This window comes from Cydia pomonella, chromosome 17 (assembly GCF_033807575.1).
Source record: "Cydia pomonella isolate Wapato2018A chromosome 17, ilCydPomo1, whole genome shotgun sequence".
NCBI lineage: Eukaryota > Metazoa > Arthropoda > Insecta > Lepidoptera > Tortricidae > Cydia > Cydia pomonella.
This window is the reverse complement of record NC_084719.1, coordinates 5,106,059-5,120,930: the sequence shown is the minus strand read 5'-3', so window position 1 is coordinate 5,120,930 and position 14,872 is coordinate 5,106,059. Positions and strand designations below refer to the sequence as shown.

The 14,872-nt window shown below is 36.2% G+C and overlaps 2 protein-coding genes and 1 long non-coding RNA gene across 4 annotated transcripts in view; 2 read left to right on the top strand and 1 right to left on the bottom strand.

Annotated features, from left to right (window-relative positions):
- The window catches only part of LOC133527022 (cytochrome P450 4C1-like), a 34,918-nt gene extending 28,048 nt beyond the window's left edge, over nucleotides 1-6,870 (bottom strand). Inside the window, exons 1-2 of the mRNA XM_061863909.1 lie at nucleotides 5,636-6,870; nucleotides 606-761 (exon numbers count right to left, since the gene is read on the bottom strand). Coding sequence (XP_061719893.1) covers nucleotides 606-750 — 145 coding nt within the window. The 5' untranslated portion in view covers nucleotides 751-761; nucleotides 5,636-6,870. The remainder of the gene's footprint in view (nucleotides 1-605; nucleotides 762-5,635) is intronic.
- LOC133527033 (uncharacterized) overlaps nucleotides 1-14,872 on the top strand; it is a 351,591-nt gene that overhangs the window by 122,871 nt on the left and 213,848 nt on the right. The window lies entirely within an intron of this gene.
- LOC133527017 (AP-3 complex subunit beta-2) overlaps nucleotides 7,382-14,872 on the top strand; it is a 78,358-nt gene continuing 70,867 nt past the window's right edge. For both annotated transcript variants that reach the window (XM_061863904.1, XM_061863903.1), the window contains exons 1-5: nucleotides 7,382-7,640; nucleotides 8,430-8,537; nucleotides 8,700-8,838; nucleotides 9,573-9,733; nucleotides 12,266-12,409. In XM_061863904.1, coding sequence (XP_061719888.1) covers nucleotides 7,534-7,640; nucleotides 8,430-8,537; nucleotides 8,700-8,838; nucleotides 9,573-9,733; nucleotides 12,266-12,409 — 659 coding nt within the window. In that variant the 5' untranslated portion in view covers nucleotides 7,382-7,533. The remainder of the gene's footprint in view (nucleotides 7,641-8,429; nucleotides 8,538-8,699; nucleotides 8,839-9,572; nucleotides 9,734-12,265; nucleotides 12,410-14,872) is intronic.

Genomic DNA, 14,872 nt, shown 5'->3' with positions numbered 1-14,872 from the left:
TAGATGGAATGTGGAACACCTATCTATCAGGTGCAAGAAGAAAAAAACATTTTTCTGCGTTTGCACCCTGAGAAAATGTAGAAGCGCTGGTGGCCTAGGGGTAAGAGCGCGCGAGCTGTAATCCGAAACTCGCGGGTTCAAACCCCGGCTCGTATTAATGAGTGTTTTTGCACTTATGTACGAAATATCATTTGATATTAACCAGTCGCTTTCGTAAAAACCAGTCATCACCATCATCATCTCAGCCATAAGACGTCCACTGCTGAACATGGGCCGCCCTCTTGGACCTCCACATGTACCGGTTGGAAGCGACCCACATTCAGCGTCTTCCGGCGACCTTAATAAGGTCGTCTGTCCATCTTGTGGGTGGTCGTCCTACGCTGCGCTTGCTAATCCAAGTAAAAACCAGTGGCTACGCCAAACCTAGGGATTAGTTGCCAAGCGGACCCCAGGCTCCAATGAGCCGTGGCAAAATGCCGGGACAACGCGAGGAAGAAGTACCCTGAGAAAATGTCTTCATATTCCCCTAAATAGCGACATCTATCGATAGATATTTATATTTATATTTGATTTTATCGATAGATATATATTTTTAATCTAGGTACCGTGTGACGTCACAGACAAGATGAACACGTTGCCCAAAACAGGCCATTTCTTCGGCCCCGGCAGCTTGTCCAGCGGGTCCTCATCAGCCAAAGCCTTCCAGATAATCCATAGCAGGGCAGCTCCGATGATGGGCATCCAAAACATGGCGCAAGGGTCTGCAAAATTTGTTATTAGAAAGGCTTATTCTAACTACCTTTTCCTCGGAAAATCTGCCACCTTTCTCCTGAGAGGGACAGGGAAATGACATATCTTTCTCTGTCTCTTTTGCGCAAAAAAGGTGTAATAGGGTCATACATAACACAGAATAAGAAAAAAAAAACAAAAAAATTATCATGTACTTGGCGCGAAACCTTTTAAAATGGAATCTTGAGCGTTGCGAGAGTTTCAAGGCATGAATGCTTAAAATAAATGCCACGTAGTGAAACACAATATCTTTTATTTACCTCACCAACGCAAGGAAAATAATAAGTGTAAAACATGAAACAAAACCAAATCTTTATTACTTTCCTCGGTTATTAATTTCACACGTCCATGGCGCTCATAAAATATATATTATCTCCTCAGATAACGGAATGTACTACTAATTATTTTATTTTAATAAACTTGTAACAATACTTATATGGGTAACTAGATAATATTTTTAAAAGTCATGGAGTTTTTTTTAAAACATGAAGATACATTATGTAGGTATATCGGTACTTATCGTAGGTAAATATTTTATAGATTGAATACAATAACGTTTTTTTTCTAAATACTGCTTGTAAAATTTATACACTTCATAACTTGCAATAACATTTATTAGTTTTACTTATCAAAGTTATTATTTAAGTAAGTTCTTGTGCTAATATTGATACCCGAGTATCGAAAGATTCCGAAATTGAACTACGAGCCTAGCGAGTGGTTCGAAAAGTGGAACATTGAGCGTTGCGAGGATTTCAAGGGAGAAAACTTTTCAGGAGAAATATACTAGTCTGTTAAACATTACAAATCAAATCCAAAATGAACGCTATTCAATGTTTTATCATTCAAAATAATCACTTAAAATTCTATTCCATGCCAATATGAGGATTTTTTAAATTACTTTGCTACTTTTGTGGATAAAATACCTACAACTTTATCGTCAGTTCTTAAAGAATAAAGAGAGCCTGTATCTGGTGTGCAGAGATGTGAAAAATAGTTTATAAAAAGTATTTAAATACAAAATACAAATACTTCCTTGATATACTATTTCAAATGCAAAATACAAAATAGTTTTCAAATTTGTATTTAAAATACTAAATACAAAATAGGTATTTTCAAAATGCTTTTTTAAAATACAAATACTTTGCGATAAAAGGTACTCTTAAATAGTGAATACCTAGTCTGAATTAAAAAGTTAGTACAGCTCGGAATTTACAAGTTGGAAAGGCTGTCTTTATTCTTTAAAAATAGTGTGTATATCAGTCCTCTAGAGTGCAAATTTTGTGTCTCATGTTTACCCGTTGAATGGATTTTTAAGTGACGGTTTTTAACACTCAATTATTAAAAGCATTAATTTAGATTTGTAATGTTTTACAGCTTGTATACAGTGTGTATTTTTGATATAACCTCAAACTTAAGCTAGACGTAGGTTTTAGTGCTATAAAACAATTCTGAAAGATTTTTTTAGTTTAGTCTTCACTACCAGAGCACAATTAATTTTTGAAATTTTTTCGAGCGGCAATGTATATCATACATCATGATCACTTTTGACAGTTGTGACGCCGCCGCGTTATTAATGAGACGTTTTGAGTTAAAACAAAGTAGTGATACATTGGTTGCTGAATTATTTTGTATGAAAAAATAAAAGTCGTCCATTTTTTATAAAACCTATGAAAGTGTGCTCATTACAGCCTAAACTAACTGCCCTTTGATTATGTGTTAATATCAAAAATACACGCTGTATACCTCTCGTTGGTTGGTGAAAACGTCTCGTTTGTGTTTCACCAGGGCAGAAAAGTTTGTTTACCTCTCGTGCCTTGAAACCCTTGCAACGCTTAAGATTCCACATTTTTAATCTCTCGTTACGCTTGTGGTCATTTGCGGCGTTACTAAACAGATTCACCGGTTCCATGTTAAAATAATAAATAAATAAATATTATAGGACATTATTACACAAATTGACTAAGTCCCACAGTAATAAGGTCATTAAGGCTTGTGTAGTGGATATTAGACAATGATATATATAAATATTTATAAATACTTAAATACATATACATAAGGTCGATATTTAAACGATAGATACAATAACAGCTTCGACAGGAAAACATAACTAAGTATGTAATAATGGTATTAAGCAAACGCGGATCGGTCCGCGCGATCTCGCCAACTATTACATAAACCCTAGCTAGAGGTTTTCAATAGTGGCTTATTGTGTTAAACCCTGTTTCAAAAATTCATAGTGCATAAATAAACTAAAAAAAAAAAACAAAACATAGAAAACACCCATGACTCAGGAACAAATATCTGTGTTCACACAAATAAATGCCCTTACCAGGATTTGAACCCGGGACCATCGGCTTCATAGGCAGGGTCACTACCTACTTTACCTAATAAAAAGTATTTTGAAAATAGAAAATAGGTCCCAAAAACTATTTGAAATAAAATACAAAATAGTTTTCTTTAAAAAGTATTTAAATACAAAATACAAAATAGGTATTTTGCATTTTGTATTTGCATTTTAAATACAAGTATTTCAAATAAGTCACATCTCTGCTGGTGTGGTGAAAAAACCAAATATTATAACCAGTGTTATCAGATATTGAAAATAGAGTTCCGGTTACTCTGGTTATAATATTAGCGGAAAATAGTTGAAGACTTTTTGTTTGCCGCGATATCTATTGTCGAGTAGAAGTACTGAGAGTTCCGCTACTCGATGCTAGATGTCGACTGCGAAAATAATAAGCGTTTTGGTACCAAAACTGATGTATGGAGTGAGCACTCTATGTACTTCTTATTTTTCTATGTCATTACGATACAAGTGCGAAAAGTAGGAAATTCGCAACGAGTGGCTATAAATTAAATCACGACCGAATAAAGTATTTTTTTTAGTAGAAAGTATTTAACTCGACACGTGTTGTGAATTATACCTATTCGCCAGTGTTGGCCGAACGTTGATTGCAATAGGGTTGTTTCCATCTACAAAACTTATTAGGGCAGAATTGCATCCCAATAAATTCTATTGGATTATAAGAACATGTTAAACTACTTTTAGGGGACCTTTAATGACCATATTTTTGTAAATATTGAATTTAAAATATCTTTTGGCACACGTCACGTGACCAAACTCGAAACGTCATTGAAGATTCTGATGACGTCACAACTCTCGGATTGACACTGTTGACAGTTAGGCGATAAACAACAAATGACAAATGTCAGTTGACAGTTCATATCTTCTACGTGTGTATGTAGTTATGTGTCAAACCGTAAACTGTGACGTCACACAATTTTCAAAGAGCGTTTTGGGCGCGAATGCATCTGTCAAAATATATTTTGTTAATTTAACATATTTAAAGCCGTTTCATAGTTAAAGCCGGATGACCTGTGGGCCAAAACAGCCACCTCTTGGGTCCCACAGGTTGTAAGGCGTCACGGTAGACCTCTTCGGAGATGGCGGGACGAACTTGATGCCTTCGACAGAGACTGGTGGGAGACTTCCGAGGATAGGGACACGTGGAAGAATAAGAGGGAGGCCTTTGCCCGGCAGTGGGACAGTATGGGCTCATAATAATAATAAAAGCCGTTTTTAGTATAGAAGTTAAATTTTAGGGCAACTTTTAGTTAATAAACATAGAACGTAATACAAGCGTTTCAAATAATTGGAAACAACCCTATTGACCGATTACCATTACAAATTCCAACACTGCTATTCGCACGTCATGTATCGTACAACGTTTTACTACCTGCAATGGGTGCCATATACGGGTGTGGCGTGTAACACCAGCTAATAATTAAAATATGTATAGATTGTACTCCTCTAACGGTGACACTTTTTCCATAACATTTAAAAATTATAAATCATTGACATATATCTAAGGACGGGCCTTACGGGCAATAAGAATGGGGCCATGCAGCGACCAATCGTGCGCGTGATGCAAACTCATCAACCAATTGCGAAGTGGCGTTAAACTTCACGATTGACTCGAATTCGTGTGCGTGACACCACTGAACTAACACCATCCTTAGTGGCCGTAAGGCCTGCGCTTAGATATATATCAATTTCGGTTTTCGCGGTAGGCCCTCAGAAGCCGTGGATTGGTTGTGCTATCTCGATTTGGTTAACCGGTTAAACTTGGAGGCACCATGGTTACCAGTACAATCTGACAAAGTGGCTGAACAAATGTTGGTCAGTTTGAGGAGTACAGCTACTGTTTAATTTTTTTCTCCTGTTGCAGGCCAAACCCGGTAGATATTTGATCCTGAAAACAAACCTCGAGTCTTGGAGGTTTTAACAACTGGACACGCCTTGTGTGTAATTTTCTGTACAAACTGTCTGCCTATTTTTGCTGGAGAGGGGCACGTCAAATGTATGGCTATTTGTACGTAACATACAAATAGCCATGTCAAATAAATGTCAATCCATACGATACATATGACCATTAGCCGAGGTTTTCGACAGAGGGGTAAGCTCTTAAAGGGGACTCCAGTTGTTAAAGCGGCAATTACATCCACACTTCCCGATATCAGGCCCAAAATCAGTCCCGATGTTGGGCCTGATAATCGTTTTCAGTTATCGTTAACAATATTTGATATGTACAAAATATTTTGTCTCTAATTGCCAAAAATGTTCAATGTTTGATATTTTTGCATATGAAGCATTTTTTTACATTTCAAATATTGTTAACGATGTGTTAATATTTGGTGAAATAGAAAAATACTCTTGCTCGGGCCCGACGTCGGGCCTGATATCAGGCCTGGTAAAGTGTGGATATAATTGGCATTTAAGCTCTTAAAGGCGACCCCGGTTGTTAAAAATCATTCAAGGAATGAGTATATCAATGGAATGACTTACCTACTGTTATGCCGGCAGTTTAGTGAAGAAGCCCTGCTTTATCGGTACTCGCACCTAGTCGCTGTTTTGTCGTACAGACAGTGAACTGCCGGCTTGTTTGTCACTAGAGTGACAACTTTACAAGTCGTGGTATGTGTAGTCGTGCGTGGCACGACTTTTTTTGTCGTGATTATTTAGGTGCTTTATTGTCGATTATACAAGGTGTTAGGTTTTTTATTACAATCCCAGATTTTTTTTTATTCAGTCTATATGAAGGTCTTGAAATTACGTACATTTAACGGTTAAGGTTTTAACCGGTTAACCACGGAGTGTGATGGTGCAATTGGCGCTTAGGTGCCTAAACTACAAGTCTATAAAGCTTCGAGACGTGACTAGGCAGTATATGAAAGGAAAACAACCTGTAGATATTAATATAATTTACAACGTGATTTAATTACACGAGGTTTTTAGTTGTTTTTAAAAACTTGGTTATTAGCAATTAAAATCTCCATAAAACAACTCCAAACCGTAAGTGATATTCCAAAAATTTTTGCGATCCTGGCTTCTGGCTTTTTGAAACAATTAAATTATGCGCTTACGCGTTTAGGAAGCGAGATTCAGGCTCCGGTTCTAACTTTTGTTGTCAAAACAACAACTCATGGCGGAAAATACTGGTTCTCTGTGCTGGATCTATACAGTTAGTCACACGTAGCAATAATAGTTAAATGGTTCAAACTGTTCAAACTGAAGGTTCGTAGGGAATTCTTCAAGAAGGAAAACACTACAATGTGTTTACTTCGAACTTTCTTGTCGGCCTTTTAATTGTTTGTGGCTTTCTAGCGATGACTTAGCTACACAAGTAGGAAATACAATCTCGATCTCGCGAGATCTCGAAATCACGAGATCTCGAGCAAACTATCGAGATTCAATCTCGTTGGCAGAAAATTTCGATTTTTGCAATCTCAAATAAGTACCCTAAATATAGCTCCTTTTTAGTATATTATATACCTACTGAGTTCTAAGGGATTGTTGATCATAATAATAAGTAACTCATTTTTAATTACTTTGTTAAATCTCGATGTCGTCTGTCTGACAGTTGAAATCTCGAAACATCCAATCTTCGCGCGATATCTCGAATCGCTAATCTTGGTATTCTTGGTTCGAGGTTGCATTCCTTATACAAGAGTGCTCGTTGAAACGTTTATGCATAACTACGTCCATTAAGATTCTGTTCGGAAAGAGAAGAGTCGTGGAATGTATTGGGCCCCATACATTCCACGACTCTTCTCTTTCCGCACAGACTCTAATCGTCTTGATTAGATTTGCAAATTGAATAGTACTACTACTACCACTAGGGCTATTTGTTGGCGAGTAGTGGTTTTATAATTGCAATAATTATGGGCTTACCGGGCTTACGGGTACCAGAGTAAAGCGACATCTAGTGTAGAGTAGGACGACATAAAGAGACTAGCGAAGCCTTTATTCAGAAACATGAAATTCGATTTCAGGAATAAGTCGTCATCTTTTATTATATATTATCATACTGCAAATCGGCTAAAGTAAACAATAAGTTTTTTACTAAGATTGATTGAAATACATACACAGAATACGCATATCCACAAAGCAAAGGCTAAACGCAATTTTGACATTTCGTGTCCAACGTCACAATGACAAATAGGTTGGTAATAATTCCTTAGGTTTTTATGAATGTAGAATAAAATATGACGCTAAAATAAACTTTTTTTTTTAAGAAATAAGGTTTAGATTTATATAAAAGCAGCCAAACATTAAATTTTATCTTGCGTAAATTGAAGCATTAACTTCGAACGTCAAACATCGAAGAGAAAGTGCCGTGTCTCATATTTTGTTTGTGTTAATTATATTTGATTTCGAGTGGCTAGAAAGTTATTCAGTTCAATATGACGAGTAATTCGTCTTATAATAATGACAAAGTGGTCCAAGGCGAAGTAGAGTATCCTGCCACCGATCCCGCGTCTGGGGCGTTCTTCCAAGCGGATTATAAAAAGTAAGTGGAATTATAACATTTCTTTAACCAGATGATACATTAGTAGTAGTAGTAAACACTTTATTGTACAAAAATACATATTAAAAATAACATACAATTAGTAAGAAGTACAAAGGCGAATTTATCCCTTTGAGGGATCTCTTCCAGTTAACCTTTGAGTAGATGAGAGGAAGAGGTGTATTAGAAGCCTGAAAGTGTATATTAACTAGGTAAAAATTAGGCCATGCTCCCGCGACTACATTTCATGAATCAGTACAATTCCAGAAGTGATAGTGATACAGGATTACGATTTGATTTAAGGGTCCCAAGCAAGCTCAGTTCTCCATACAAACATTTACCACTCTCATTTTAAAACGACTAGCTAGATTGCTCTGAAACTTTGTACTTACAATAGGATAAGGTATATCTAGGGCTGTAATTAGTTTATGTAGCTTTAGATACCATAGTAAAAAAAAATACAGTGAATTTAAGATTTTCATACAAAACTTGTATTTGCTCTATTTCATTTGTTTTACAAGGTGGAGCAATATAAACTGATTGTACCCCTAGATATACCTGATGCCATTGTATGTGCAATGTTTCATTACAATCTTACACATAGTTTGAAAATGAGAAGGTGAAATTCGACCGAGCTTGCTGGAGACTCTTAAGATAGCGTTAAACATGATCCTATTAAGCAGGTTCTACTGTAACTTATTTAAGAACAACTATTTTATCTTGTACTAACAACATACTTAGAAAAGACAACAAAATATTATGGGTATAGTATGAAATATATGTGTTTTTCAGAAATGAAGACCTTAAAATGATGCTTGATGGCTCTAAAGATTCTCTAAAGTTGGAAGCTATGAAGCGGATCATTGGATTGATTGCTAAAGGCAGGGATGCTTCCGACCTGTAAGTAATTAATACCTATATATTTATATTTAAGCTTTATTGGCTGTTTCCCAATGTTCCGAGCAAAGCTTCGTCTCCCAGATATTTAACATTTATACCAAACACTCCTGTTTTTTTGTATTATGTTCTGTGTTGATACCATTCTTAATCTGTTCCTCGTAGCTTCCCAGCAGTGGTGAAGAATGTGGTATCCAAGAATATAGAAGTAAAAAAGCTGGTGTATGTGTACCTGGTCCGGTATGCTGAGGAACAGCAAGATCTAGCGCTTCTCTCCATCAGCACTTTCCAACGGGCCCTCAAGGTATGTTCTAATCGTCTTACCCTCTAGCTGGCCAGTAGCTGTATAAGAAGGAGGAATAGCAGGATCTGGTGCTTCTGTCCATCAGTACCTTCTAACTGGCCCTCCAGGTAGAATGTGATGTCAAAGAATATAGAAGTGAAGCTGGTATATGTGTACCTGGTCCAGTATGCTGAGGAACACCAGGATGTGGCGCTTCTCTCCATCAGCACCTTCTAACGGGCTGTCAAGGTATTTACTTACATGAATTGAAGAGTCCATAAGTAGTTGATTTGAAAATCATCTTTGTCGTTCCCTCATTGATGAGGACCACATGTTATTTGTCCATTCAAGTTACTTAGCTAACAGCTTCCTAATATAGTCGGTAGTGACCCATCCTACGAACAAAGAGAATTTGAAATAGAGGTGGACTGTCTAAGAAAACTTTGTAGTCACAGTAAATTAATTGCCATCTTTCGATACATGATTAAAACTTCTAGAACGCCATTTGACTTTGATCCTTATTCTTTCACTGATATTTGTTAAATTTGTTAAATATCAAAAAGTGGCGTCATCTTATAGATCAAAGGCCAAAGGTATGACGGCATCGTTTCGAGCGATGGTGCCATAACCTTTAGCCGATGCCCGCTAAGATCCCAAAGAGAGCTGTGGAAGTAAATGTTCAGTCAGAGATTAAAGCTTGTGTCAAAAATGTTTTTTTTTACTTAAGTTTTTTTTTTCACTACTTGCCATTCTAGGACCCAAACCAGCTGATCCGCGCCGGAGCTCTACGGGTCCTGTCCTCCATCCGCGTGCCTATGATAGTGCCGATCGTGATGCTGGCCATCCGGGACTCGGCCTCCGACATGAGTCCCTACGTGAGGAAGACCGCTGCGCACGCTATACCTAAACTATACAGGTACATTATAACCGTGTTGAGAAGGTTGGAAGGCCTCAACAGTGCTCCTGAAACTTCCAATGTCGCACAGTTAAACTGTGGAATGAACTGTCGGCCGCGGTATTTCTAGGTCGGTTATAAGCAATAGGACTCTGTTCAAAGTGTATTTGTTTTTATATTTTTTTAATTCCAAAACAATGATCCTTTACTTAAAATTTCAATTGAAAGTTTCCTCAAAAACCGGATAAGTGAGAGTCGGACTCGCCCACCGAGGCTTCCGTACTTTTTAGTATTTGTTGTTATAGCGGCGACAGAAATACATCATCTGTGAAAATTTCAACTAGCTATCACGGTTTATGAGATACAGCCTGGTGACAGACGGACAGACGCACGGACAGCGGAGTCTTAGTAATAGGGCCCCATTTTACCTTTTGGGTACGGAACCTTAAAAATGAATCTTCCTATAAAAGTAAAATACACATGCATTTTACTGCATTGTAAAATATACATGCATTTAACTTTTCTCATATTCGAAATTAAAAATAGTGTGTTTAACTCAAGTGTAAAGCACCTATTCTGTCTCGATATATTGGCGTAAAATACTTAAATATCTCGTCAGATACGGCCTTTCATAACTTGGTTATAGGTAAAAAACTTAAGTAAGTCACCTGTTGTATGTAGTTGTGACGTGTTCGAATAGACATTTGTTTTGTTTGTGTGTGTCTTTTAAACATGTATTGTCTATTCGAACACGTCACAACTACATAGGGGTCGTCCATTAATCGCGTCATATTGTATAGGGGGGGGAGGGGGTCAGCAAAAAATCACCAATGATCACCACAGGGGACGGGGGGTATGGACACGTATCACGTGTATTTTTTTTTCATCTGTGCTATACTGTATTATAGTCAATAAAATAAAAATAATAGTTTTCCGCCCTTCAATTAACCAAACTGTCAAAATCAGAGTTTTTAAAATTCGCGCGCCAAATCTCACAAATTTGTGGGGAGAAAATTAAATTTTTATTTTGACTGATTCGAGTCTATTAAGATTAAGTATAATAATTAAAATACGAAGATATGTATACATTTAGTTTGATTTTTATCCTTCACGTGTACTTAGGTTCATTTGTTAGAAAACTGTTCTTTAGTTATCGAAAAAATACACGTCATATTGGATGGGGGGGGGGGGGGGGGGTCCTGAAAATATCACCAAAGATCACCATGGGGGAGGGGGCGGGGTCTAAAACAAGCCAAAAACGTATGACGCGATTAATGGACGCCCCCATACAACAGGTGACTTACTTAAGTTTTTTACCTATAACAATCTACTATTACTTACTATAGTTTTACCAAGCTAAGTCGGCAGTGATTTTGATAGCCCGGACGGTGCAAGTGTTAAGAGGGAAGTAAAAACACGTACTCGTCCGGATAAAAAAAGAGAAAACGTTTTAACAAGCTTTTATTTAACTTGCCCTGTTAGTATGTATGGGACAAATCTTGCAAGTTAAATTTGACCCACTTCCCGGTTTCCGATGAAGCTGAAAATTTGCATACATATGTAAGTCGGGTGACAATGCAATATTATGGTATTATCAAGCTGATCTGATGATGGAGACAGGAGGTAGCCATAGGAACTCTGTGATAAAACAACGCAACCGAATTGTGTTTGGGGTTTTTTATAATTGTCTCATTGAGTATTAGTTGACTGTGGAAAACAAGTACAGTCAGCGATAAAAGCTTGTACCAAAATTGAAATTTTTGCCAAAAACTTATTCCACTTCGAAATATTTTCCATTCTCCATATTCTTTTTGTAGGTTATTGACACAATGAAAAACTAGGTTTATAGGCTTTCCTTTTTTTTTATTTAATATGCAATTCTTTTTTTTTTGTAAGAAGCGAAACCTATAAACCTAGAATATATTATGCTGAAGCGATCTACATCAAAATCAAAGTGATTTGATAAGACGTTTTCTCCCGAAATAGAATTTCATAGAAAAAGTACCGTTATTTCGTTAGGATTGCAAAACTCTGTAAACCTCATAATTTCATAAAGAACAGACGCTTCCCAAATAGATTTTCGTCGAAAATGTATCTGGAAAGCAGCGGTGATTTAGAAGTTTTGACGTTCAGAATAACGTACTCTAACTTAAATAGTTATTTGTACAACAAGAGAGCAAAGTTTGATATTTCTTCGAGTGCTAGTTTTGAGTCCCGTGCAAGCGAAAGATTCTATAATAGATTCACGAGCGTAGTAAGGGACTCAAATGCGCACGAGATGTAAATAACTTTGATCTCGTGTAGTACACAAAATTTTTCACGTCAGTCAGCCATCAAAAAATACAACTTGAAAAATGTAATCCGTCTTCATTGATCACTATTTCACTCATGTTTTCTGAAGGTATTCTAACAATTAACTTTAATTACCGCAATAAAACAAAACGAAAGAAATTTCAATAAAATGATACGAAAATAATGAATTAACGAACATCAATTGACAGTTCAATCGTCAACTTTTTTTTGTTAAAAAAAATATTTTTTTTTTACTTACAGCCTAGACCCCGAGCAGAAAGAAGAGCTAGTGTCCATAATAGACAAGTTACTATCAGACAAGGCGCCTCTAGTGGTCGGTTCGGCCGCGATGGCGTTCACCGAGGTGTGTCCTGAACGGATGAGCCTCATACACCGCAGTTATAGGTAAGAGAACTTTATTCAGTTCTATATAGGGTTTATAATAGACTGACGGCCGTTACTGCCTCCGGAGCAAATGAGCGTCATATACAATTAATATACTGGTCTATTTTAGAGTTTTTCAAACGTATGCGCCTCGTAAACCATTGTTGCAGATAAAAGTGTGCTCTAATGCCCTTAATTTAGGGGGGGGGGGGGGGAATTTTAAACGGGGCACTGAGGGCAGCTATCTGATCCCGTGCTGCTACGAGGAAATAGTCTCAGGAAACCTTCCCTAACTTTTTTAATTAAGAACTATTAACATGTGCAAATTTTTAAAAAGTAGGCGACAAAATAGTCAATTTTAATTTTTTATGCCAATTCATTCCAATTCAATCCGGGATCAAAAGCTTCTTACAAACCAACCTAGGTTATTAGGGCACTAAAAGCCAGAAATTTAACAAATTTTATTCGTATATTTATTATGTAATTGTTCTACTTATTTACTGTTTTAACATTCACAAATGACATACATTTCTCTCCAAACAAGTAAAGGAGTTACTATTTTTTTTTTATATAAAAGGTATCCCTTATTAAACATGCCTATTGAAATTATATTATGAATGTCCAATCATTACACTAAAACTTATATCTATATTATTTTCTCGAGATGATATTATTGTTTAGCACAATAACTTTACTAAACCAATTTCAAAAGTGCAAATTAAAACTAAAATATGACTAAATTAAATCTAAAACTAAAATAAATCTAAAAATGGCCCCTGCGGCATAGTACCGAAGACGCTGGCAGCATTTCCTCGCTGGATCGTTAGACTGATGCGTTGAGCGAGGAAGCTGCCAGCTCTTTGATCTCCTGTGGCGTCTCTGAGTCTCTTAGACAGATCTTTGAAGAGACTCAGAGCGCCAGGGCCCCACGGACCAAGGGTCTCGACACCGAATGGAAATGTAAATATATGATTTTACATATTGAACTGTATTCTCTAAATCTTCTTCAGGTTATACCTTTACAAGTATAAGGTATAATCACATTTTTTAATGTATAAATAAATAAATATTACCCAAAAAAAAATTACCCAAAAAAAAACATTCCTGTCTAAAAAACCTTTTTTTTTTTTGTAATTACGGTAAAAAATATAAGTGTCCACTATTACATTGCAACTGACCTTGAAATCTTAATAAGTATAAAAATAATATAATAGACAATAGTACATTACGATACAAGTGCCCACATTTTAAAACACCAACGAATGGAGCGAATTAGTTATCGCACTAGTGCAGTAAAGTAGCATCATATGTACTGTAACGTCATTTATATAATGTGAATTAATTATAAAAGCTCAATGTACAGTCAACCAATTTGAATCTTAGGCCACTATAGAACCTTGTCGCTTTAACTGCTAGATACTTGACACGCATCACTCAATAAGCACTGTCGTATTTTTTTTTATACTACGTCGGTGGCAAACAAGCATACGGCCTGCCTGATGGTAAGCAGTCTCCGTAGCCTATGTACACCTGCAACTCCAGAGGAGTTACATGCGCGAAGAAAAATAAGAATCGTAGAAGTCATTATGGCATGGTTCTATAGTGGCCTAGGAATCAAATTGGTTGACTGTACAGTCAATATTTTGACAAAATTAGCTTTTATCAAATAGAATTTGAAATAATCAAAGAAAATTTTGTAGCCGCAGTAAATTTACTGCCATCTTTCGAAACATGATTAAAACTTTTAGGACGCCATTTGACTTTACTCCTTATTCTTTCACTGATCTGTGTTCAATTTGTGTTAGGCCGTCATACCTTTGGCCTATGATCTATTAGATGGCGCCAATTTTTGATATTTAACAAATTTAACATATATCAGTGAAAGAATAAGGATCAAAGTCTAATGGTGTTCTAAAAGTTTTAATCATGTGTCGAAAAATGGCAGTAAATTTACTGTGGCTACAAAGTTTACTTTGACAATCCACCTCTATTTCAAATTCTCTTTGTTTTTATATATGCCGTGATCTACGCCGACTGATATGATCAACCCACAATACCCTGTGCGATTTAAAACATATGAAAAACAAATTAATCACCAAACAATTTATTAAAAATAATATATCTAATTCACACCCGTTAATATATAGTACAATAAACCCTCTAAAATGTAGTATGTTCACAAATAATATCAGGATAGCAGAGCTTAACCCACCTGATGTAAAATAGAGTACAGCAATTAAAATCTTCTGTATTACTTCTCGAAAAGTACGCGCTTCTATAGATTTCACCAAATTATATAAAACTTTCAAGAATAATAACATATTAATTAAACTCAAAATTGAAAATAAACCTGTCAGTATATACATACATATATTTATTAAACTGATTTTAGTTTCTATAGAAAAAATATAAAACTTCGCAAACAAATCTGGTATTGATTTAGCCAAAGTGAAAACCCAGACAAACATATTAGCTATCAAATAC